The 26,977-nt window shown below is 40.4% G+C and overlaps 2 protein-coding genes across 6 annotated transcripts in view; one reads left to right on the top strand and one right to left on the bottom strand.

The window, feature by feature from the left end:
• The window catches only part of BABAM2 (BRISC and BRCA1 A complex member 2), a 425,434-nt gene that overhangs the window by 377,852 nt on the left and 20,605 nt on the right, over positions 1-26,977 (bottom strand). The window contains exons 2-3 of the mRNA XM_039530877.1: positions 14,156-14,269; positions 13,171-13,414 (exon numbers count right to left, since the gene is read on the bottom strand). Of these exons, the coding sequence (XP_039386811.1) occupies positions 13,171-13,178 (8 nt within the window). The 5' untranslated portion in view covers positions 13,179-13,414; positions 14,156-14,269. The remainder of the gene's footprint in view (positions 1-13,170; positions 13,415-14,155; positions 14,270-26,977) is intronic.
• RBKS (ribokinase) overlaps positions 1-26,977 on the top strand; it is a 99,659-nt gene that overhangs the window by 55,525 nt on the left and 17,157 nt on the right. For 2 of the 5 annotated variants that reach the window (XM_039530881.1, XM_039530880.1), the window contains exons 5-7: positions 1,287-1,451; positions 7,609-7,700; positions 19,739-19,927. In XM_039530881.1, the coding sequence (XP_039386815.1) occupies positions 1,287-1,451; positions 7,609-7,700; positions 19,739-19,927 (446 nt within the window). The other 3 variants (XM_039530882.1, XM_039530884.1, XM_039530883.1) reach the window with 3 other exon arrangements.

Here is a 26,977-nt window from a genome sequence, read left to right on the forward strand (position 1 = left end):
GCATTCCATCTGCCAGCCCTCAAAGGGATTGGCTGCCCATCTTTACTCCCTCCAGATATTCTGTAAAGAGTTCTTATGAATACAGGGCCGGTGCAACCATTTAGGTGACCTAGGCAGTCACCTAGGGCGCTAGGATTTGGGGGGCGGCATTTTCTTTGGCAGCGACCGCGGCGGCCAGATCTTCAGCCGTCCCGGTTCCCGCCGGCATTTAGGCAGAGGGAGCTGGGGCAGGGAAGCGCGGGGAGGGCCGCCTGCAGCAAGTAAGGGGGAAGGGGGCGGCAGACAGGGGAACTCCCTGCCCCAGCTCACCCCTGCCCCGCCTCCTCCCCGAGCACGCCGTGGCTGCTTCACTTCTCCCACCTCCCAGGCTTGCAGCGCCTAAGCTGATTGGCGCCGCAAGCCTGGGAAGCGGGAGAAAAGAAGTGAAGCAGCGATGGCGTGCTCGGGGTGGAGGCGGAGCTGGGGCGAGGGGGGGTGCCTCAGGGCAGAGGGTGGGGGGTGGGGAGCTGCCGCATGGGGGGCGCCTCAGGGTGGAGGGGGAGAGCTGCCATGGGGGGGCGCCTCAGGGCGGGGGCTCGGGGACGGGGGAGGGCGCAATGTGGAAGTTTTGCCTAGGGCAGGAAACATCCTTGCACCAGCCCTGGTCAAATATTAACTATCTGTTTTAAAACTCATGCCATTGGTGGTAGGGCCTGTTTCAGGTTCTCACAATGCTTCAAAACACTGACAATGTGGAGTGTCCCTGATAATTGGAGCAGGGCTACCTCTCCTTGAAATGCACAGGATGCTCGTAATTTTCACAGATTTAATCCAATATCCAGTGATCCTAAGCTAAAGGGACGGTTAAAATTCTGAATGCAATTTGGGCATCGTGACTCACTATATCAGTGTGATTACTTCTGCTAAGGTAACATCACAGGAAGGCACAAATGTTTTTAGGGGACACTCAGTACCCCGGTATCTCCAATTTGGTACAGTGTAGTGGTTCTTTTTAGTCCAAACAGAACATGAAAATCAAACTTGGAAAAAATCTCTGCATGTTAAATCCTCACAAAATGCCTATACTCCATTGTGTTTGGAGTACAATATAACATCTTTTATGCACAGGTTTTTGTCACTGAAATCTTTGGAGGATTAAGTGCACCAGCATGCAGCTTTCCAAGTTTTTTTTGAAAAGCGCTTTGAAATCCTCATGTGAAAGGCACTGGAAAAGGGCAGAGTTGTTTTATTTACCTTAATTTATTGTAGTGAAGTATATAGTTTAAAACACGGAATCTTCTCTTTAGGACAGAATGTTATTGTCATAGTCGCAGGAGCCAATTTGCTTTTGGATTCTGAAGACCTGAAGAGGGCTGCCAATGCCATTTGCAAGGCCAAAGTGATCATCTGCCAGCTAGAAATAACACCTGCTATTTCTCTGGAAGCCCTAAAAATGGCATACGCCAATGGAGGTAATTTACCTTAAGCGTTCATCGATTAGGTTACTGCTTTTACATCTTTGTCTCGGTCTCTGCAAAAGCTTTCTTCATTGTTTCTGCAAACTATTTTAATTTCTGTCACTTGCCTGTAGTACAGATGAAACAATGACCACAACCTCATGCCACTCTAATAAAACCTAAATTAAATTTTAAAATATCGCAATGCATATCATGGCAGACAAGCATCTACATAATCTAATTTTGTGTAAACCTCTTTTATCTAGCCTCCTTGTGTGATGCTGTCTTTGCCTGGATTGTGTAATGTCATGCCAAGATTGTAATAAACTCAAGGCAGGGAGTAGGACCTGATTCTGATCTCACATCAGTACAAAACAGGAGTAATTCAGTTAAAGTAAATGGAGCTATGTTTATATAAAATTTATTCACTAAATTCAGAATTAGGCTCATGTCTCTATTCTTCCGGTATAGCACCATTCATACTTGTGGTGCTATATACAAGTATTAAAAATAATAAAATGCCATAAAGTCTCTTTGATTATTTACTGATTTAGCAAGAACTCCATGTGCATTCAGTGTATTTGGAATGTTGTCATAGAATGGATAATGTCACAGGCAGGAATTTAAATCTAATTGTTACTGTGCCTTTCAGTATAGATTATTTTGTGACAGTGGATTTCTACACTGAAGAAGCATATGGATAAAAGCTGTTATTCTTTTCCTAGACAAGGGAATTTCAGTATTGGTGTGATGTTTTGTTTTGTTTGTAGCACTTTAAACTACCCAAGTTTATCCACCACAGCATTTAAACAATACTGGGTGAAAGATTAAGCAATGATGGCCATGGTCATTAGGCCATGTGAGATTCAAAATTTTGTTCTCATTTTACCCACTGGGAAACTGAGCGTGAAAGGTTGCAGTAAATGACTTGGCCAAAGTCACGCACAGGTCAGTGACAGAGCTGGGATTACAATTCAGGATTTCCTTGCTCCTAGCCCCAGCCTCATGCTTCCAAATCATGATACCTTACATTTAGAACAGCGGTTCTCAAACTGTGGATCAGGCCCCCAAAGTGGGTCGCGAGCCCTTTTTAATGGGGCGGCCAGGGCTGGCATTAGACTTGCTGGGGCTTGGAGTGGAAGCTGAAGCCCGAGCCCCACTGCCCAGGGCCAAAGCTGAAGCCTGAGGGCTTCAGCTCTGGGTGGCAGGGCTCAGGTTACAGGCCCCCTGCGTGGGGCTGAAGCTCTTTGGCTTTGGCCCCCCTGCCCAGGGGGCGGGGCTTGGGCTTTGCCTTTGGGCCCCTCCACAGGGCAGCAGGGCTCAGGCTTTGGTCCCACCTCCTGGGGTCGTGTAGTAATTTTTGTTGTCAGAAGGTGGTCGCGGTGCAATGAAGTTTGAGAACCGCTGGTTTAGAAGGATTTGAGGATCTGATTCTCCACTGCCTTGTACCTCTTGAGGTCATCTATACCAGTGCAAAGTGGGTTTAAAATGTTATCATATTTAGTGGCATTTTAAACACATTTTGCATATACTTTTCACAGCTTAAACAACTGTGTAAAGTGCAAGATGGAAGAATTTGGGCCTGAAACTTCAGTTGTTTTAAGTGTTTATGGATATCATTAATAGGATTGTGCACATTGGAACAAAAATCCATATAATAGTATCATGAATTCAAAATTATTTTGATGCAAATATGACTTAAATGAGTTTGTTTGGGACTCCTTTCCACCCCTACATTTGGTTTACCAATCAGAAAACTTTTGTGAGACCACGTGCTTTCCAAATTGCAGTTTAACACCTCTGTTTTGGTAGTCAAACAAGAACGCCTACTGTTTCTTAACTTGGATCCATTTCCATCCATGGAAGCCTATCTTCTCAGCCCATTTTGGTTGCTGCTCTGAGACAACTGTCAAGCAACTGCCTAAAAGCCGCTAGGGCAGGCGTAGGACATTCTCCTAACAGAAAAACCTCACGTTGTGTGACTGCAAAATATCTTCAAAGGGGTCCTCTGAAATACTTTATTCTCAAAATTTGACCTAACTTAAAATTGTGAAATCTGATGGGGAATGTTTTTCTGGTTTTTAAATCAGTATATTTGGGAAATTAAATAGTGGCTGTTAATTACACATTACCCTCTCAGTGTTGTAGAGCCAGCTAGAAAACTGAGTACAAGTTAACTGCCAAACACCATTCCCAGTAATGTGCTGACATCATGGATGACAAGTTAAGAAGCCAGAGCCATGCTGCTTGTTCTCCATTAAAAAACAAAACAAAACAAAAGCTCTTAGAGTAGAAAAAAAAATCTATTTTACCAAATACAAAAGGACATAACTAGCATGGGAAGAAGTTTTCTCTGAGACCTTGAATTTAAACCTTGACAGTTTTATAATTGTAATTATTTATAATGTTTCTGTCAAACAGGTTCCTTTGCTTTGAAATAAATATATACAGACCAGAACCAACATGCATAATTTCATCAATTATACAGCAGTGGCTTTTTAGCATGCCAGTCACCAGCTGTATTGTCATGACAGGATAGGCATGGGGCAATCTGAACTGGCAGTCCCCAAAATTTATCCTCTTAAATATTTGAACAATGATAAATGCGGGGGTGGGGGAATGTTTCTTTTAGGCTAATGTAAACTTTAGCTTTTTCCCATTTTTTTTTTCTGCAGATAAATTTTATTTTTCAGATAATTCTGTTATCCTTGGAAGACCTCAGTTATTTAGTGAATACCTGGATTACATGAGAGATGGGGATTTTTTTAAGGCCTTTACTGATTGCACTATATCTAAATGGTCAACGTAATTTAATGTGGTGGTTAAAACAGTGGACTTGAAGTCAGAACTCCTGGGTTATGGTGTCAACTCTGTCACTAACTCAGTGTGTGATGTTGATCAAAACATTTTATTTCTGTACCTCCTTAAACTAAGAGATGAGTCTCTGACAAAGGAGAAATGGAGTGTTTCACTATTAAATGGAAGTTTGAAAAAACAACACATTGACTGGGCCAGCAAAGACTATGGCTATGTGTACTCTGCACTCTCAGGTGTGTGAAAAAAACACACACCCAGACTGACAAAAGTTTTACCAATGAAAAGCGCTGGCGTGGACAGTCCTTTGTCAGCAGGAGTCACTCTCCTACCGACAAAACTACTGCCCCTCATTGGGGGTGGGTTTTGGTTTTTTTTCCAGCAGGAGAGCTCTGTCCTGCTGATAGAGTGGCTACACTGCATACCTAAGGCCTGGTCTACACTGGGGGAGGGGAAATCGATCTAAGATATGCAACATCAGCTACGAGAATGCTACAGTACACGCGATAAATCGATCCCCGATAGATTGATCTCTACCCGCCAATCCAGCAGGTAGTGTAGATGGACCCTTACAGTGGCAGGGCTGTAGTGGCACTGTTGTGCCACTGTAAGGTACACAGCGAAGACGTAGCCTTAGCAACATTAGGCAGTACAATGTGTCAGCAAGAGACAGGAGCAGCCTTAGGACTGGTACTGTTCTGAGTCTTCAGTCTGGAATCGTTGTGCAGTCAAACCTTTGCTAATATGTGGGCCAACTCTGCCATAGATAATATGCTGCACATTGGCAAATGCTCTGTACAGTCAAATCTAAGTAAATGTTTTGCTTTGTAACACTGTGGAATCTTAAACCCATCCTGGCTGTCTGTTGTTTCCCGTGGTTTAGCCTGCAGCACCCTCATGTATAATGCAATACTATATGTTAGGAAGTACAGTAGACTATTTTTGTTTAACAGATGCACATCCAGATGCCTCAAATCTCTGTTTTGAGTTTGTTGCTTTTTTGTTTTTGTTTTGTAATGAAAAGGAATAAAAAAAAGGGGGGGGTGAGGATGGATGGAGGCCTAGGAGCCTACGTTTCCATTCAGTGAATCTCACTTGTATTGGTTTTGCAGACTACATATGGAAAAGATTGGGAAAACCAATGTCTCTGGTCATGAAAGATTCCATGACAGTTTGTACAAAAGCAAGGGTGTTAGCCTCTGATCTATCCTAGTTAAACTCCATCTTGCAGTTCTTCCCATGCTTGAAAAGTTTGTGAGGATCCCAAAATGCCTTGGAGATGATGGACAATATAAAATGGAAGTTAATAATATCAGGCCCATGAATGCTGTGTTGGAGGAGAATTGTGATGCAGTTCTCTATGGATGGAAATGTATCCAGCAGGGGGTTTGCAAGACTTTCCTTATAATTCCTATTCCTGGTTGCTCCAGGCCAGGGCTGGGCAAGCACCCTGGGACTGAGAACACAGAGGGTGGTGAAGATTGGGAGTGTTGGGAGAAAGATTAGGGCAGGAAGTTCATAGGCTTGAGTCTAGAAATGGGTGGACAAAGAGTCTAGGACTGGGATGAAAAGGCTGAGGAATGGAGACTGACTCCAGCTAGGTAAGGAGAACAGGACTGAAATGGAGGGTGAGGGGTGGAGAAGAGACAGGACTGGGGATAAGGGATTAAGCTTGCATTGAATGGGCAGAAGAGTCTGTGCTCACTAAATGCACTCCTTCCAGAGCCTGGAATGGCACCCCAGATTCCTGAGTCTTACATTGCTCTGCTGTCAGCGAATATCTGTGAAACCCACTGGCAAAGTGTCCCATCCCCCTTTAGTGCTGGTCCACATAAAGGATAACAAAGTACTACTGCTGTTAGTTACTCTGTTAGCTCAGATGGCAGAGGTCTGTGCAGTGGATCTAAAAGTTCCAGTCCTGCTGATGATCTACATGAGTATATCAATATGATGCCAGATGATGGCATTTCTGTTTTCATTTTGCTTTTTAAAAAAATACTAGGAAATTACATACAAAAACACTATGTTGATAGAAGATTATTAAGGTGCCAAAGATAAGCACTCAAAGTTAAGAAAAACTATGAAAGAAATGTGATATAATCATATAATTAGACTATATCATAAATCAGGTGCACAAGGGGGCTGAATTAAGGCTGCACAGGCAAGCCTACTTCTAGCATTTCCTAACTTCTGAGTGCTTGATTTTTGCAACTTCAGTAATGTTCTTGTAATGTAGTTGTTTTGTCTGCAACAGCGTTTTCAAATGATAAGGAGATAGAGAGGAATTGTGAAGTTGTCACTGGCCTAAATTTTCAAATCTGAGTGTCTAAAGTTCAGCTTCTACATTCATATCCCTGAAGTTTCTGATCACCTGAGGCTTCCGTTCAAATAAATGGGATTCATAAGTGCTAGCGTGTCTGAAATTCAGGCTGCTTATGCGCAGGTGCCTAAATATAGATTTAAGAGCCAGACTTGCAAGTTTGAAAACATTTGTCACTGAATATAAGTAAATTTCTAATCTAAGAGGGTATGTTTCATATGGAAGAAGGGATGATCTTATAGCTAAGGAACAGATGTACTAACCAGGAGATTGGTAGAGCAAGGCATTCATAGATTTCTGTGTAACATTGGGTAAGTCACTTACATTCTACTGATATGGCAAACCTTTTCTAGTGTAGACGAGGCCTGAGGCTTTGTCTAGAGTAAGTTTAAAGGCAAGTTGTTAGGAAGTATTAGCTAACACACTTTGACGGGTTTTAACCAAGATATCATCTCCACCAGCTATCCTAGTGTTGGAACGTTAGCTAACACCTCCTAACGCTTTAAAATTGTAGTCTAGACAAAGCCTTCGTCACTCTGTGACCCAGTTTCCTCATGTGTAAAATGAAGATTACAATGCTTACCTTCCTCCCAGGAAGTTCTGAGGCTAAATCAATGTTAGTAAAGCTCATGTTAGTAAATGCTCAGAGGGAAGACACTTCACAAATGAAATGATTTATATTAGATATCTAAATTTAGAATTTTTTTTAGTTAAAAAAATCTTTTGAATACAGTTTGAATATTGCCTGTTGCTTTCCTCTCATTTCCCCCTAAAAGCAGATGAATGAATATCAGTTTGGGTGGTTTATATATTTTTCTGTAATACAATAAAGAAAATGGTTAAATACTTTGTAAAAATAAAAAAACAGGGGTTTTCTGGGTTTTATGTGTCTGTGAGTAGTTTGCATATCTGTGGGGAGAAGATAAGGAGCTGAAAAGTATTAGCTCCAATAGGGAGTTTGGGTTTCCAGGCAGTGGTTTGTAAATGTATTGTGCAAAAATGCCATTGATTTAGACAACTTTTTCCATTCTGTTGCAGTGAAGACCTTATTTAATCCTGCTCCAGCTCATGCAGAACTAGATCCACAATTTTACACCCATTCCGACATCTTCTGTTGCAACGAAAGTGAGGTAATGGCCAGCTGTCACGTTAGAGAACAGTGACGTGGACAGTGAAACTTAAAAGGGACTCTGTCCCCAGCAGTACATCATAGGGGGAATCAAGCCAGGTTCCTGAGACTTCTCTCTCAAACACTGGGGAAGCAGCAGGCTTGGCCCCGAGGCCAATGAGGAAGGAGGAATACTTTGCTTCACTGTTGAATAACCCTTCTAGATAGCACTTGAAGTAGAATTAACAGGCTTCTGAGAGAACTGAGACCAGCCATTCTTGGCCATAAGGTGGGTTACCAAGAGGGGAGTGGATGAGTGAACACAAGATCCATAAATGAGACACTCTTAAAATGTGTTTTGCTCTAAATGGTACATATTAAAATAGATCTTCACTCCCAGTCTTGTCTTCCCTCTATGTCTATAATGGGAATGTCATTAGATATAGCACTGTGATACTCTTAACTTGCCTTGCCAGAGAAGGTGTTTGTGTGTATGCTGCCACTGAGAGGGTACAAGCAGCTCCGTATGTCCCTACCTGTTAGTTACTTTTTCAGTGCACATAGCAGAGGGACTTTTATGGGCTGCTGCTGCCAGTGTACAACAGCGGAGCCCTCCGTTTTTCCAGTTTGTCAATTTCCAAGATTTTCTTTCTTCTCCCCATCCCCTTTCTCTGCCATTGTCAGGATAATATTTATCCAAAAACAAATGATTGTGTGTATCACAGGAAACAAGTTGGTGTGAGTGTCCCACAAGGCCCTTGTTTGAATTTGCTGCTGTATGTTATTGTTACTGTTGCTACGGTTTTCTCCCTTATTTATCAGACCTGTGTGAGGAGCAACCAGCAGGTAAAAGCCATTCCTTGAATCAGGGGCGGCTCTAGCGTTTTGGCCGCCCCAAGCAGTCATGCGCGGGAGGCGCCCCGGAGCCGCGGGAGCAGCGGACCTCCCGCGGGCATGACTGCAGAGGGACCGCTGGTCCCGCGTGGCTCGGCTGGACCTGCCGCGGCTGCGGACGGCTCGCGGCTCCGCTTGAGCTGCCGCAGTCATGCCTGCGGGAGGTCCAGCCGAGCCGCGGGACGAGCGCCCCCTCCGCAGTCATGACTGCGGCAGGTCCGCCGGGCCAGCCTGCCGCCCCCCCTTGGTGGCAGGGGACGCCCCCTAGATTTGGCCGCCCTAGGCACCAGCTTGTTTTGCTGGTGCCTAGAGCCGCCCCTGCCTTGAATATGGTTGTAAGAGATCCCTGGTGAACATGACATAGGGTTTAGGGGAAACCATGATTCAGCTTGCTGTGGGATCACCATCCCAACGTCCCTGGCTGAAGGTTGTACATCAAGACTCAGTTAGCCTATTCTGAAATTTCTGCTAAAACCAATGACATGATGGCCCATAAGACATCACTGAACAAGTTCTAAATGGCCCAAATGGCCATCAAAATTGTGTCAGCAGTACCCATTTTGGTGCAAGTCTGTTAAGTTAGACCCCATCACAGCATTTCGACATCTGCAAAGTAGTCAGCCCTTTCCTGCAAGGTCAGTCATTGTGGCTCATCAAGAGTCTGGGGGCTGATTTTCCAGCTCAACTGGCAGTGACATTTCTTGTGGCTCAGACAAATCTAACAGCCATCAGAACTCAGCTACATGATGGAGAATGTTCAGAGCCAGCCTCTAATCATTCCTTACTGGGCAATTTGCAGGGCAGACACTTGGAGTTCTCTGAAAGCTTTATTGCCTGGCTCTCCATAAGGTCGTTAATCCAAGAGTTGCCTAATAGTGCTACAGAACCTATTTTGGAGCTGAGAGCAGCCCAACTCTCCCACCCCTCTAGTTCACTTCAGGTTGTTTTTTCCTGGTTGTCACTGTTTACTTGTTTGGCTGTGGGATTTTATCCCCTACTTGTTAAATACAAAAACATATTTCTTTATTACTGTTCTATCCCTGATATTTTTTTCTCACTGCTACTGCCAACATGAATGTTGCTGTTTCCTCTCTGTTACAATTTATTGCTACAACTTCAGCTTTCATAGAGACATCCCTTGAGATTTTTAGTCTGCTAGAGTAAAGGTATATTATTACCACCACTTGGAGAAAAGAAAATTACTTCCTTTCTGAGAAGAAGAAATACAGGTGTATAATTATAACAGATCCCCACTCTCTCTCACACACATTGCCTGCAGAGTTGGGGGTTCAATTTGCATTCTTTATGCTTTCTACTGTTTGCTTAAAAAAGAAACTACCCATTGGAGACAGTAGGGATCATACTATCCTCTCAGCAAGTATAGGCACACAACTTCTGCTGGTCAGGAGGTTTATTCATTTTAAAATACTCATTTTATGGAAGTTCCTGCCTGTGACATTCTGGAGTGCAGACCCAAGAGTGATGCCCTGTTAAAGCACTTTCTGAGATTGAGAATTACAGGTAGATAGTTTTCTTTGCAACTTAATATTTATAACAGTAACCTTTTGCACTTTACAGCGAAATCCATTTCCTTACCAGAAGTATAGTAATCATCTATATCGTCCTTCATCCCATCTAGGCATGCTGATTTGTCATTGTTAGAATTGCTTTTCGGGGTGAGCTTCTGTCAGAGTTTTCTTCTTTTGTTAAGAAAACAGAAGCAGTTGAAGCATTTGTTTTTCCTATGTCAGAAATGTAAAAGGTATTTTATATCAGTATGTTTTTATTTAGCAATTGTTATATATCTATGTTCCACATGTTTTCAACTTCCTGTTATGACTTCCTTAAATTTCAAATCACTTTTAATATATGCATTTGAGGATTTTGGTAGGTAGATTTATGTACATATATCTCTACCAAGACCATCAATTGTGTACGAAAATATGTCATGTAATGGTAGTGTATACCAATTACATATTTCACAGCTTTTGTGTTGTAATTGGGAGAGACAGTGGTGCAAATGATCTGTTACACTAATATAAATCTGTTGGCTTCAGTGGAGTTACTACAGATTTTCACTGATGTAATTCAAAAAATGTGGCTCAATAGTTCCTTTCAGAAACCTCTGTTTGAAGATAACACTAATGAGAAATGCTTAGCTTCAGTGCAAATCCCAATTCAGCCAATGCCAGCGTAGTATATATCTGTCTCTTTTTCTTTCTGTACAGTATATATAGTATCACGTATATCGTGTTACATCCAAAAGAACTAGGTTAAAAGAATGTTCATGTTGCAAAATGGAGCACTCAAAAGTTAGAAAATGCCTGAATTAAGGTTGCCAGTGCAATGTTAGTTTGGCCCTCATGTGCATGTGCATTGTGATACAGTCTAATGACATGATTACGTACTAGTTTTTTGACAGGGCCTCTGCCTCATTCAGTGAACAAATCATAACAAAGTCACGTCATCATTTGGCAGACTATTAGGCAGAGTCTGGCAACAACATTGTATTAGGCTTCAAATCGAGCTAAAAGTTTATAAAGCGGTTGTGCTGTCCAATTTGTTGTATGAGTGTGAAACCTGGACCTGCTACAGGCATCGCATCAACCTTCTAGATAAGTTCCTTTTACAACATCTGTGTGCCATACTCCACATCAAGTGGCAGGATAAAGTTAGCAATAACGAGGTTCTGGAATGCAGCCATTCTACAAGGATTGCTCATCACATCACAGTTATGTTGGGCTGGTCGTGTGTTGAGGATGGATGACACCAGAATGCCAAAGCAGTTGCTGTACGGTGAAATGAAAGTGGGTAACTGCACACAAGGCGACCAGAAGAAAGACTTCAAGGACACACTGAAGCATAACTTGAAGCAATGCAACATTGACGTTGACAGCTGGGAGTTGTCAGCAACAGACAGATCACTCTGGCAAGCAGCAGTCAGTGATGGAGTTAGTTCGAGATTAATTACCATATGGCTCTTGAGGCACAAAGGCTGAGTCGTAAACAGCATAAGATACCGTGGGCATAGACTGTAATCCCGTCCTCAGTATCGAGCTACATGTGCACTCAACGTGGAAAGGACTGCCACCCACACATCAGACTTTTTAGCCACAATTGTACTCACAAGAGATAATACCATCAATGTTCTCTTCGATCATAAAGGACAACAACAACAAAGTTATTCAACAGTTCTTTTTATCCTCCTCATATGATATGTAGCATTGAGATGCTAGAGATTCTCAATGAAATTGTTGTTAAAAAAATAAATAAAAACATGACAAAACAACCAGTTTTCCCCTGCCCTTGTTTACAGAAACAGCTGAACCATTTAAGGTGAAATTTCCCCCAAAATTCAACCTGAGGTAGACACCGGCATGGAAAACTTCAGCCCAAATGGTTAAAGTTTGGCAAACAGTAATTTAAATAAGTAATTTATAATGGGAAGTGTCTGGCAACATTAAGTATAAGTGTCACTACAAGTTCCACCTATCATGTAGCAATAACAGTTTAATATGTAGGAATCCCACTAAAGAGAGAATAGAAAACAAACTCTCTATCCCATGGTCTTTAACTATTATGTTTCTTTCTTATTTCTCATTTTGAATGTACACATTTTAGCAACCTACAACTCTACTGTTGTTTGTTCTATATATCTTAGGTATGCCATCCATTTTCTTTCAAAATCATACAACCTGTCCTCCATTCAACCCAATTTTGACCCCTCCTGCCTCTCCATCTACTGCCATATCTCTATTCTTCCCTTCCTCACCAAGCTTATTGGATGTGCCATCTACAGTTGCTGCCTTAAGTTCCTATCTTCCAGCTACATTATTGACCCCATTCAATACAGTTTCCACCCTCTCCACTCTACTGAAACTACTTTCACTAAGGCCTTGGCTATACTTGCAAGTTACAGCACAATAAAGCAGCCCCAGGCGCCTTAGCTCACTCCCCGTGCACACTGGCAAGGCACGTAGAGCGCACTGACTCCATAGCTACAGCGCTGCTGGTACTCCACCTCAGTGAGTGGAATAACGTTTGCTGCACCCCCGCTGGAGCGCCATGGCACAAGTGTGAACGAGGTATTGCGTTACTGCGCTGTGATCAGCGTCCGGAAATGTCCTATAATCCCCTTAAGTCAAGTGGCCACTCTTCTTATTGTTGTGAAATCAGCTGCAGGAATGTGGAAATGCCCTTTCAAAGCTTCGTTTGGAGAAGCCGGCTGCTTATCAGCTCAGAATGAGAGAGAGGCAGGGGGAAAGGAGAGTCTGAACTTAAAAAACAGCATGCTGACACTCTCAGCACCCCAAAAACCCACTCTCTCTCCCCCCACATACACACAACACACTCCCTGTCACACTCCACAGGTATTAAAGTTTTCTAGGTATATTAATAGGAAGCTATTAACCTCATGTTAGTATACACAGGAGTACGATATCAGCAGAAATGATGAAACAGCCAATTAGATTATGGCATCCAGCATTCAGTGGCAAGAGCCATACTATAATTCATATTGTTACATAACTAAAGAAAAAACAGGTTAGGATTGTCTGAAAACAGTCATGTGATTGAGTCAGGAATGTTCTATTGTTTACCTTTTCATAGGTCAGCAGTCTTGAAGGTGAAGTCTTTCAGCCTCTTCCCTCACAAAAGATCAAAGGCTTGGAGGTGTCAGGTGTAGTTGCAAACTTTACCATGTGATATCATATCCCAAACATGTCTGTATCTAATATAATTTTACACCTTAATGTCTGTCATTCATTAAACACTTTAGATATTAATGCTTTTGCATGCAGGATATGGTATAACAGCATATCTTGTTCCTTATGGATGGATGTACTGGAAAGAAGCAAACAAAGTTATGCTATCAGTGGAACATCTACCATTAGTTTGTCTAGAAGAGTTTTCACAAGCTGTTCTTTTTACTCTTGCTTGCTTCAGTAATAAATATTTTTTTACATCTGACAGTTCTTTCTATGTGGTTTATGAGCAAAATACTCAAAATAAATCTTGCAAGGTTATCAGTTCTTTCTTTGCTTAGCTTGTATTTTAGTTTCCCCCGCCTGCCCCCCTCTTCTTTTCCCAGAAAGATCAAGCTTGTTGAAACTGGTTTGTTAATTCTCTGTACACCAGATGTAACATAGCTTAATCCCTGAGGTTTCTGCAGGAATGTGCTAGCTCTCCATTCTCCTAATTCTTCTAATGAAAGAAACTCAGAATAAATGTATCAAGTTTCATTTTAGTGAAAACAAGAGAGACCTTTTCTAACATTTCATCTTTTTAAATTTTGAGAAGACTGACATGTACAAGTTGACTTCCTCAAGGGCAACGACCATCTCTTTGTTATATGTTAGTACAAAGCGTAGCACAATGAGGCTCTGGCCTCTAAGTGCTACCACAATACAAATAATAAAAACAATCACACGAGGTATTTGCATGTATTATGGCCTCGCCTTGAAGGATAGATAGCAATACATGCCCCGCATCTGAGATTCAAGTCTGACCCTAACTATACTTAGAGTCATCTGATTCTGCAGAAGGGGTATTGAAAAGTTTTTCAGAAGAAGCAAAGTTGCTTACATGTTGGGGAAAAGGTGTGATTCATGACTCATATGAGTTGTAATCCCAGCTCTGATAGCGACTTGTGCAGTCTTGGGTGAGTCTCTTAATCTTTCTGGCCCTTGCTTTCCCCATCTGTGAAATAAGAATAATCATGACCTAGCTATCAAAGGTCAAGCAAAGATTAATTAGTTAATATTTGCAGAGCACTGTGAAAGGCATTATATAAATATAAAAAACAGTTTACATGAGAGAGACCTACCATAAACAATCTGTCATGAAAAAATCATGTGATATTATCACATTGATTTCTCCATATTATTGTGTTAGTGAAAGCTGAATAGTTTCTGAAGGAATAATTAATGTCTGGAATCAAGAGTTTATTCATTATCACTGATAATTTATCAGAGTCGATGCAGTATATTGAGATTATGGCAATATGTCTGTCACTGATTGGGAATCAAAATAGTGCTTTATAATATAGATATTTATTCAATAGGTAGAAGTTTTACTAAGCAATAGATAACTGATATTATATCAGACACATCAAGCAATAATCTATCCCACGTGCTTAACACCCTTTTGAGCTTTGCATGATCTGGCATTTGCTGAGTTAATATATTGGGAAATTACTGTAGTTGCATTATTTATAGAGGGCGTGAGCATTTCACAATATAGTTAGGTTTGAATTCCAACCTCATTCTAAACCCACTTTATCAGTTGTTTATAACTTTTGGAATGACATTTTTCCATATTTAGTCTTTAAACGAAATATGTGAGTCTTTGGACAGTGTTGCGGGTACAGAAGGGAGAAAGCTTTTAGCTAAAGCAAATCAGCCTTTTTTTAATTATTCTAGCATGAGAAATGTTTTCCCCCCATATATTCTGATTAGAAATTTGGTAATTTGAAACAATTAAAAGCTACAAATAACTAACTTGACTTGTGGCCTGCTTTTACCAGGGGTGGCTCCAGGCCCCAGCACGCCAAGCGCGTGCTTGGGGCGGCATGCTGCGGGGGGCGCTCTTCCGGTCGCCGGGAGGGCAGCAGGCAGGTTGCCTTCGGCGGCATGCCTGCGGAGGGTCCGCTGGTCCCGCAACTTCGGTGGCACGCCTGTGGGAGGTCCACTGGAGCCATGGGACCGGCGACTGGCAGAGCGTCCCTCGCGGCATGCCGCCGTGCTTGGGGCGGCAAAATGTCTAGAAACGCCCCTGGCTTTTACAATCCTTCACTCACGAGTAGAGTCTCAGTGACTTCAGTCGGATTACTCATCTGTAAGAATTCACACAATTGAGACTTTGTGATGTAGTTCTCAATACAACTTAAGGTTCAAGTCAAGTTTGAAACGAATTGGTTCAGCAGGTTTCAATCGTTGAATATTTAAAATTGACACATATCTTGAACTGGGACAATCTTAAGAACTGCCAATCATATCCTCGGCTGGTGTAAGTCAGCACAGTTCCATTATTTTATTGCAACAGCACCTCAGAAGCCCAGTCATGGACTCAGTAGGCCATTGTGCTAGGTGCTGTACAAACACAACAAAAAGATGGTCCCTTCCCCAAAGAGTTTACACTCCTTGTTACTATAGCAATTTACACCAGCTCATGATCTGGCCCTGGAAATTTCTGGATGAGTCAGAGAGACCCCTAGGGTTGAGAGTTCAATCCTTGAGGGGGCCACTTAGGGATTTGGGGCAAAATCAGTACTTGGTCCTGCTAGTGTAGGCAGGGGGCTGGACTTGATGACCTTTCAAGGTCCCTTCCAGTTCTAGGAGATAGGATATCTCCATTATTAAAAAAATAATAATAATCTGGCATGACTAGGAAGGCTTGGCTAAGCGTGACTGGTTTATGGAGGCATCAAGCCAAATAGCTCCTGATCAATTAAATTACAAGCTCCACAATTTGAATAGTTTAAATTTATCTTCCCCTTTCAAAACAAAACAAATCAAGACAATTCCATGCCCCATCACTATATTTAATATAATGTTATGTTTGGGGTACCAAGCACTTGGGTGTCAAGAAAAACAAATGTAAAACTGAACACTCAGCCTTAGTTTTGCCTCTTTTTGTTTATGACTTAAAATATAGTCTGTCTTTAATTATATATTTGTCAAATAATGCCATATATAATATAATGCCAGACAATTACATAAACTTATGTTTATATAGTTAAGCACTCATTGAAGATAGAAAATGAAAAGTGAGGTTGAACATAGCCTTTCGTAACATACGATCACATACTGTTTCTCGAATTATATTTTTTTCTACAAGTTAGCATCTATGTTGCAACTTGTATATACTTTTTTGTAATGGATGCAGTAGATTCACAAATGTCACAATGATATTCTTATTATCTATGGATGTTATATTTGTATTCTTCTCTTTAAAGTATGATATATTTCAGCACTATAGTAGAAAACCAAATTAGATAGAAATACATAATGTGCTTTATATTGTTGACATAATAAATACTGCAAAATAAAGTGTGTTTATCATAAAAATTATATGTAGCCTTAATTTTAATTTAAATTCTTTTCATGGAATTCTAAATTGCACTATTTAACAAATCTAAAGACCATATTTTAAGGCATAAGAACAAGGGAGCAGAGTTTAGGTTGAGCAGCCAACCTTAACTCTGCTTTTTTCCTGATGTTTGAGTTCTCAGCTCTTCAACCTTATTGTTCTGTTAACCCTCATATTTGGAATAAAATAGTAGCTTCATGATCTAAATGTTTGTTTTGAACTTATTTTATTGACAGTTTTGTGGGACTTACCCTAATATAATATGTCTCTTTGTCTCTCAGTAAAAGTTTTGTGAGATTTAATCAGAGAAAAGTACACTCCTTTATATGCTGCTGTATAGAGTTCAATCAAAAGCTATTAAAAAGTCCATCTTGGGCGGTCTGGTATTGTTATTGTACAGTGTTGGGGTCTTTTTTTTTAAGACAACCATTAGTTATTTCCTTCAATTGTAGCACAGTATTTTTTTAAATGAGATTTTATTGGTGGGAGGAAATTTATAACCCAGCACAGCAGATTTATATTTAACATCAGTTGACATTTACTGTAAAAATTCTAACTATTGGCACAAAGTATCAGTCTGGTTTCTGCCATTTCTGTGGGAAAATGGCTCCTAGCTTGTTCCAGTGTCTTCCAGTTTCACCATCCTGCTGGAGATGAGTTACAAGCAGCTGGAGTGCTATGTTCATACATATGTAGCAGCAAAGCTATCTGCTTAAGAGTCTCTTTTAAGAAATATTTTTTTGTATGGACATAATCAACAAAGTGGATGAATTTCCGTTTAAACCAAAAAAACACCAATCACAAAACAATGGAGCAAATCCTGCTCTTTTTACCCAGGCAAAAGGTCTGCTTGACGTAGGTGCCAGAAGATGGTCACAACATAAAAACCTAAACAGATGGAATGAGAGCTTTGCTTTAGAAAGGACATCATCAATTTCCTCTTTGCTTTGATTTCTGTCAGAGCCAACCTCAAGATTTTTTGGACACTTTTTAAAATGTAAAACAACCATTATTCATACAAACTGAAGTAATGTATTCATGTTGTTCATGGTCTTAGGAAATTCCCATCGTTACATCACCGGCCAAACAACAGCAAAAATGAATAAAAATCAGCCCAATTAAACCCAAATCAAGCTTTCTGTCTCCCTACCTAAATCAAACCCACTCCTTTCCCAAAGGCCTGAAAAAATAGCATGCCTGGAAAGTTAACAAATCTGGCCTTTGTGGTGGAGCAAATTCCAAAGTCACTTAGGCCATGTCTGCACTTACAAGCTTACAGTGGCACAGTTGTATTGGTACAGTAGTTGTTATGATTGTGTTTATTTTTATTGCAGTGGCACCTACAATGTGCAAAGCACTGTGCACACAAAGGAAAACATAGTCCCTGTTCCAAAGATCTTACAATCGACACAAGTACTATACAAAGGGCTATACAGTAAAATAAATATACTTTAATAAAAAATAATCCACTATCCCTAACTTCCCCCTCTACTCAGCTATTATTGGCTGGCTAGTTTCTTGCAAGTGTCACAGAAGAGGCATAGTTGCCAAGTTTTGTGAAGTACTATGTGACATTTTATGCTGGTTTTTAATTAGCTTATTTGCAGATAATTTGAATTTTAGCTTTAAAAAATTGTATGGGTTTAATTTACTTAAATATTCTCCATTTCTGGAGGGCTCTGAGCAGTGTGTTGACATTAATCCACCAAACAGAACCCATGCTAGATATGTAACCTTTTCCTCAATCTAAAACCTATTACATTCTTGTCCCACTGGATAGCTTCTAACTGTGGCCAGAAAACACTTTGAATTGTGAAAATGTGTTACCACACCTTGCCACCCCCACTTATAAAATGCGCTTATCTGAAAACGTCTACAGAATCAAATCCTGCTAGCTATCATAAGGCCAACCCCCCGTTGAAATCACTGAGTAAGGGCTGCACAATTTGATCCTAAGCATATGTACAAAATAAACCCCATTAAGAATCTCATTAACTATATTGTAAACTCTCTGGGGCAGCATATCAGGGTATATAGGCCTATTAAGGCCAGAGGGGGAGGTCTTGAGTGGCAGGCTACCCTGCTCAGGAGTTCTGGGGCAGACAGAGAACCAGGGAACAACAGTGACAGACACTGAGAGACAGGGCTGAAGTGTTCCATTGACTTCAGTGGGAGCGGGATTGCACTCAGACCTACTTCCACAGCCTTAGTATTAATCCTAATTTTATTCATAGAAAGTTTTCAAAGTCTGTTATTACTGTATTTTTGGTAATGACTCATAGCCTTGATCAGGGATCAGAGCCCATTATGCTAAGGGCTGGGTAGCCCTGACTTACAAACACAATCCCTGCCTCAAAAAGTAAATGGTCTTGATTTATGAGACGATGCAACAGATGGATGAAACCAACATATGGGGGAAGGAGTTAACAGTGATGAGCAGGAGTTAACGAACAAGTTACTTATGGAAAGCAGTAGCCACAGATCACCACTTGCCTAGCCATGGTCAGCTGGGTATTACAACGGAAGTGAGTTATGGAGGGATTTGAAGGAGGATAATGTAATACAGCGTGCATGAAGGCATATTCAATTGTAGAAGACACACACCAATATGAATCAAAGCTTGAGAGTGTTTCAGTGCATTGCATGGGAGTGGGGGAAATGATTTCAAGATGGTCCTGCAATAAAAACATTACTTGTTTGATTGTGTATGTGTGCACATGCATGTGTTTTATTTATAGTTCAATTTTATATCAACTCTACACCAAAGAGTTTTCATCCAAACCTGTGTGTTTCTGTGTCTGTATGACATGCGTGATTACACTGAAATGCACATACCATTGTCATAAGCCACAGATATACACATAATAGGACAAATTCACCGCAGGTTCAGTAATTCCACCCAGTCAGTTTGAAAAAAATCCCTCAGAAAACACAACTCTGAATATTATTAGGAAAGATAAAATATTTGGTTCACCTAGCTAAATTAAAAAGAATTAAATGTTATTTTAAAGTTCAACCATTTTCTGATAAATTAGTGCTTTCTGGTTCTGATTTTGATTTGTTTGGATTATTTTCCAGGCAGAAATTTTAACAGGCACCCCAGTGGGCAGCCCTGAAGATGCTGGGAAGGTGGGACTCGTGCTATTAGAAAGAGGCTGCAAACTAGTAATTGTTACTCTGGGAGCAGAAGGCTGTGTGATGATATCAGTGGATGATCCTATTCCAAAGCATGTTCCTGCTGGGAAGGTCAGGGCTGTGGACACTACGGTATGTTTTTGTGGTTTAACTGTCTTGCCTTGGAAAAGACTAAGCACTAAAGCATAGCAGTGAGTAATCAACCAAATCCCTGGGCACTAGCACAAAGGCTAATTTATTATGTGAAACTGATACGTTGCTTCCAGCCTGTTATATATCAAATGCCAGTTCACTCAAGTTTTATAGGCTGTGCTGTAGATATGCTAAAGTTATTGTATACACTGATGATATCTTCATTTTCCTTTGTCACTGGAGTTGGTACATTTCTCTCTCGCTCTCTCCATTACGGATGAAGCCCGTAGCGTCAGCAGCCCTATAGTTGTCACCTTTGCACAGTCATCTAATTAATCATCTCCAGAGCTGAAATGACCCTGCAGTTAGTGCAATGGGAGAAAGGAGAGACCCAGGCATTCTGCCTTTCAAGAAATGCATGAGGGTCTCTTCCTACATAAGTCTGAACTGCTCCCACCAAGTCCCTTAGTTAGTCCAGCATAAGTTGCATCAGGTGCTCAACTTCCATAGAACACAGTGAAAAGGCACAAATATGTTGTGACCAATCATTTTGTGATAGGTAAGGATTAAAAGGTCAGTGACCAGGTATCCTTTATAATTTTTAGGGTATTCTCCCCCTTTCTACTCAAAATGAAATGTAGAATGCTCTACCTTAACAGAACATTAGGACTGTTAATTGAACCACAAATGAAAAGCAACAGTTAAAGTTCTCATAGCAAAATTATATTGCCACATTGTGTATACTAGGACATTTTGTGCTCAGTTGCATCTGATATAAATCCAAACTATATCTATTGACGTTACTGAGAGCGGAATTTGCCTCACTGTATGTACTAACTATATGTTTAACTGATGGATGTAATAGAATACTATTACATATGTTCTGCCACAATAATCCATTATAGAAACATTTGGATATTTGACCATCTGGTGCCTCACATATCTGAACTGTATTAATAATAATATCTAGTTTTTATATAGTGGTTTTATCAGTAGATTTCAAAGTGCTTTACAAAGGAGGTAAATATCATTATCCCCATTTTAGATGGGGAAACTGAGGCATGGAGCGGTGAAGTGACTTAGCCAGGGTCATTCAGCAGGCCAGTGGCAGAGCTGGGGATAAAATCCACTTCACTAGAAGCAGAGGATCATTATGACTAGATTTGCATTGTGATTTATTGATACAATGTGGGACTTTATGCTTCACCATTAAGTTGCATTATATTCAAACGAACTATAAGCAGATTCTATTGTATATGTCAGATTCTTCTCCCTCTTCCCCTAGCTAAGAAGTCACCTGAAGCCAACACTAATGATTGGAATATCCTGAGGTTTTTATGATGACTCAAATCATTATTCTTATTGGAGATACCTTTGTGTTGCAAATAAGCCATAGACCAGGAATTAAGAGACTGATGTTCTATTCCTGACTGTGCCATTGAGTTTCTGTATGATTTTGGGCAAATCATTTAACTTTTCTGTGCCCCAGATCCTGTTGTAACAGTGTCTTTTCGCAACACAGCACACAAAAGTGAAGAAGAAATGTGTGAATTCCCTCTTCAAAAGAAGCCCAAAATTACTGCCAGATCAGCTAATGTTTGATATCTAAAGTGATTTGCTGCTGTTGGGATAATATAGCAATACTGAAACCACATACTGTGGCTGAGAAGTGCCTTTTATCTTGCTTGGCAGTTGAGAACATCATGACTTGACTATATTAACTGTGGAACCTCTAATGCAGACAAAGTGTTGGTGGCCCTGTGTTTTAAATGCCATAATACTGCCAACCTTAAGTGTTCAAAAATAATGACATAAGCTTAAAATCATGAGATTTTTTTTTAAAAAAAAGCACCTGTTAGTTTCTTTTTATTTGCCTTTTGGTTTCTGAGCCTTTAGTAGGGTGCACTCAAGTCACATATTTGCAAGTTTTACTCTGCAGCTAGGAAAAAAAAAAAAAGAAATGAAAGCTGACATTCTAATGGACTGTCTTGATTCCAGCAAATGGGGCTTTAACAGCACACCAAATATTGCAAGATTCCTGATAAAATCTTGAGAATTGGCAATACTGGTACCAAACCAGGTCCTCTAAGCCTGCTGTGACCTGGAGGTGTGGGCAGCTGCCTGGAGCTGTATCTACAGTAACACTGCCATCAGTTCAGCACCACCAGTGGTAGCAATGGTGAAAATTTTTGCCAATCTTTGTGTAGACCCAGACAAAACATGTGTGTAACTTAACAGAATCCTCCCAGTGGTATGGACAGGTCTCCCCACCCCATTAGCAAATCTCATCAGACACGCTAAGGACCAAGCAGACTATAGAATCTGAATTCTCCTCTCAGTCCTAGAAATGGTCCCTCTAGGTCAGGATTGAAGCCCATCTGCAAAACAATGAGAAGAGCTTGCACCACTGCCATACCAGCAGTGTGGATAAATAGGCGTATCAGCCTTCAGGCCTGACAATCCAACATTTTCCACCCACACTTTATAAAGAAAAAAATAACTCTCTCGAATTTCTTTGTCCCTAATTACTTCAGTGAGGGCTTTACTAATGTGTCTGATACATCCCATGACTGCTAGCAGATCTCTCCATAGACAGTATAATATATCTAGTTCAGCAAGAGTGATTTAGAAGGAAGTTTTGCAAGACAGGGTGTTGTAAGACCCAAATGTCTGTTTCTCCGGCTACCGTGACATACTGTAAAAAATCTCTATTGGAATGAATTGGCTTTCTTTTCAGTTTACTTGTTCTTGCTAACTTTGTATATAGCTGAATTTCAGGAACACAGTATTAGGTGGCCATCCAAAAGTAATATCCAGTTTTTGTGTTTTGAAAATTAAATAAAAATATATACAGCCAAGCCATTTAATATTGGCTACTTGAGCACACATGCTAAGGGATTTTAGTTCAGGTGTTCTCAAGTGAGATTAATTTATGGGATAACATAAATGCTCCAGAGGATCAATTATGTCTATTTAAAACTACATCTATGGATTCTCCTTACCTATTTTTAGAGGAAGCTATTTTTCACCTTACTTGAAATGACATTAAATACAAAGCACTATATTGAAATAGCTTTAAAAGATAATGATCTTCCATTTATATAGCATTTTTATTCAGATGGGCACCAGAACACTTCGTAAGAGTTACTAAAATTGTACAAACCTTTACATAGAAATAGATAACACATAATGCGTATTGTGTGTGTATATCTACATTATGTCTCATACTGCCAACTACTGAAATGCAGCTCATCTGAGGTGGGATGCAACAGTACACAGTAGCACTATGTAACAGTGTAGAACAAGAACTGATAAGTACCAGGCCAAATCTAGAAGTGATGTAAATGGAATGTTTCATTATGCTGAGCAACAATATAACTTGTTTTCTGAAAGCTAGACTGACCGTGGTTGTAATGATAGCAGCTGCCAGTCCTGGTGGTAGGAACATAAAAAGTCGTCCAAGCTGGAAAGTTAGTGTGGCACAAGTGGGCCACAACTTCATCTGCACTGGGGAGTGTTTGGCATCTGCTAGTGTATAGCAACAGCAACAAAAAAGTCTCCCACTCTCCCCATCACTTTATCTTTTTAAACCTTCCTTTTATTATCTCCTCCACAGTAATCCTGCCTTTTTCCTCTGTGATGCCCATCCAGTAAAGTATAATTTACAGAACCATTTGCATCACCTCATTATATTCCATTGAGACCGCCAAGGTATATAGGTCAGGAGGATAAAATTATCCAAGCTGGAATATGGCCAGAACTGGGACTACCACCCTTCCTCTTTGTGAAAAGCATCACAGTATCTTTTAGGGCTGCATTTTTAGTAACCTCCATTTGACTTCTAAATTTGCACTTTGCAATTTTCTGTGCACAAAACTCCACATTCAGGCACCTAGAATCAGGTAGTTAGATGTCTGTGTCCCTGACTTACACATCCAAATACTGTGTGTGCTTACAAATGGGGTGGGTTTGTGCACATACAATATTTAGTGGCGAACTTATAGCCATTTTTCATAAATGTGCCCATAATAATCACAAGAAGTCAAAGGTGTCTGTTTTATGTCATGCAAAACACAGCATCTCTAGCATCGCGGTGCCCTTTGAGTGCTGCTACTGAATTTCTGGTACCACTTCCTGCACTATCAAGGCTTTCCATAGAGATCTCGCATGTCCCTTCCAAGTACTGACCAAACTCAACCCTGTTTTGAAATAAGAGCTGTGGAGCTCACAGGTTGAGGTGACGTATGCTCATAAACAGGGAATTCACTTACAAGCTAGGATAAAATTCCCATTTTTCCCTGTTCAGTTATGCTTACTACTTGCAATAGGTATATAATGTATCCTGTATAGTCACCCTTGCTCTGAGAGTCCATTGTTATCTAGGAAAGATTATGGATGCTGTTTGTCATCATTCTGAATTTCCTTGCCATAAATGTTAATATTACTTTTTTTTATAACAAGATGCAAAGGGAAAGCTCATTGTTGCAATGTGAATTTTTCACCAGACGTTTTATGTTCCAGTCATATTAGTTTTTCTTCTGGTTTCTGATTACAATGAATTAAATCTTGCCCTTGTTTGCCCAATTGAAATGAGGTAAAGAGACTGCATTTAAAGAAATAGAAAGCACATTAAGTGTGACTTTGTCCTGAACTTTGAAGTTATCATGCACTCTTTTTTTCTATTTTAAAAAAAAAAGACTGATGTAAATAGATGGTTCTGCCCTATTAGATAGGCCACAATACCCATAATTACAGTTGTCTGTAGCAGCTGCCAGTCCTGGTGGTAGGAACATAAAAAGTCGTCCAAGCTGGAAAGTTAGTGTGGCACAAGTGGGCCACAACTTCATCTGCACTGGGGAGTGTTTGGCATCTGCTAGTGTATAGCAACAGCAACAAAAAAGTCTCCCACTCTCCCCATCACTTTATCTTTTTAAACCTTCCTTTTATTATCTATTGAAGGCAGTGTGGTCTAGTGATTATGCCAGAGGACTGAGTAAGGAGTCCTGATTCTGCCACTGACTTGCTGTATAAACTTGGATGAGTCACATAATATCTCTGGAGTTCCATTTTCACCATCTGTAAAATGGAGATATTAATTTATGTGTAATAAATACAGGAAGTCTATGGCAAAGGTGAGAACAGAAACTAGGAATCCTTACTGCTAGAGTTGTCCCTTGACTTCAAGACCATTCTTCTACTCCTGTGGCCTTATGGAGACTCTGAGCTTTTTCCTCTTAGAAGCTGAGAAGTCTTGTATATAGCAACTTTGTTTACACTCAGATTCTCTGATTTAGACTTATCTGCTGGTCTGGAGAATGCCCAAACCAGAAAAGTGAAGTGGACACTGAAATAAAGCTGTAGCATATAAATAAACCGGAGAGCAGCCTTTTAATAACAGCAATTCTTTGTCTTCTGACTTTATGGCCTAACGGCTGTGGCTCAAGGGGATATAAATACAACACTCCATGCAATGACTAATTACTCAAAATTCTGTGGATCAGCAGAAGTGGAACTTGTGGTTGGCTCTAATATTATCAGATGTCTTCACTATTTAATAATCTCCCATAGCTGTACATTATTTAACATGCAGTTTGCACAAAGAATAGTGACTTTGTTTCAACTACCTCTCAACAAAATACAAATGCAGCTGCTAGTAAATGAAATATTTGGCAGACAATGTGTTTGATGGAAACTTCTGTAACTTGTTAAGAGGAGAAAAATGTTGTTGTGTGGTTAACCTTTTCCCACCCATAGCTGTAGCATGAGATGGGAAAGAGCACAAAAGAGGGGGTCTGTTTAAAAAGTCCGGTAACTATCAGGCAAACAGCTTGGGCATCAGTAGGGCTTATTCACACACACACACACACACGAGAAAATTATGTACAGAGCTCCCATTAATGACCCACAAGCTAATGGTTTATAATAGCTTCTTTTATTTAACATGCATCCAAAATAAGTTAGTGAATAAATTTATTTATAGTCATAGCCCACTTTCTACTTAGTCTTCTGCCTTTCCCCTCTTACTAATATGGAACCCATTGACTTTTGGAACAGAGAAACCATAAGGAATAAATGAATCTGCAAGACACTCCAATCAACAATCTGCATTGTAAATCTATTTAAAGATGCACCCGTTATTTTCTGAAGTTCAGCTTAACTGTGAAAGGGCACATGACTGAAATCACTGCATGTGACTTGACTCACAGTTAAGTGTAAATGGAAATCTATTTGCTCATCATAGCTTCTGCTCCTGATTCAGACCCTTTAAATACACATCAGCATATGTAGATGATCATTAAGAACTTGAGAGATTGAATTCAACACAAGTTAGGAATACACTGCATCCCTCTGGATCAGGAGCCAGAGGAGCAGGAGAGGGAGGAATGATAATATCCTGTACTTTTCTGAGTACTAGGAATTTCCAAGAACTTTGTGAAGTACTTAAGTCTCTCAGATTGGAAAGATTTATTATCCCCTTTTTACAGAGAGGAAAAATGAGGCACAACATGTAATGTGACCAGCCTTTCGAAGGTGCTGATAATCTTTGAAAATCGGGCCAAATAGGCTTTGGCCAAAGTCACAGAGACAGTGTATGTAGCACCTCAGAAATAAAGCCAGGAGTACTGGATCTCAGTCCCTGGTACCAGTTGCGAGATGTACTGTCCTATAAGGAGAGTTTTTTATCTGACTGATAACCAGATTTTAATCAATGCACATGAACAAAGTAAACAGAATGACCAAACAGAAGCAGGCTTGTACAATACAACTTGCAGCTTTGTTTTCCAGGTGAAAACCACCCAGGCCTTGCTCTAGTCTTATTCTCAACCACCTAATTAAATCCCTCTCCATTCCTTACTTGAAGAAGTGGAAGAGAGCCTACAGCCCTGTATAGTCTCCTTCCAGATGGAAATGCATAATTTAACAGATACAGATGAGAGAGAGTGGGCTCTAAGCAGTGCCTGCATTTGCAATCCACGGCACTAAATTCACAGGGTGCTTAATAAAGATGTAGAATGGAAAACAGTGTTAAAACCAATATTGAGACTTCTC

The sequence above is a fragment of the Mauremys reevesii genome, linkage group 3, assembly GCF_016161935.1.
Source record: "Mauremys reevesii isolate NIE-2019 linkage group 3, ASM1616193v1, whole genome shotgun sequence".
In the NCBI taxonomy this organism is placed as follows: domain Eukaryota; kingdom Metazoa; phylum Chordata; order Testudines; family Geoemydidae; genus Mauremys; species Mauremys reevesii.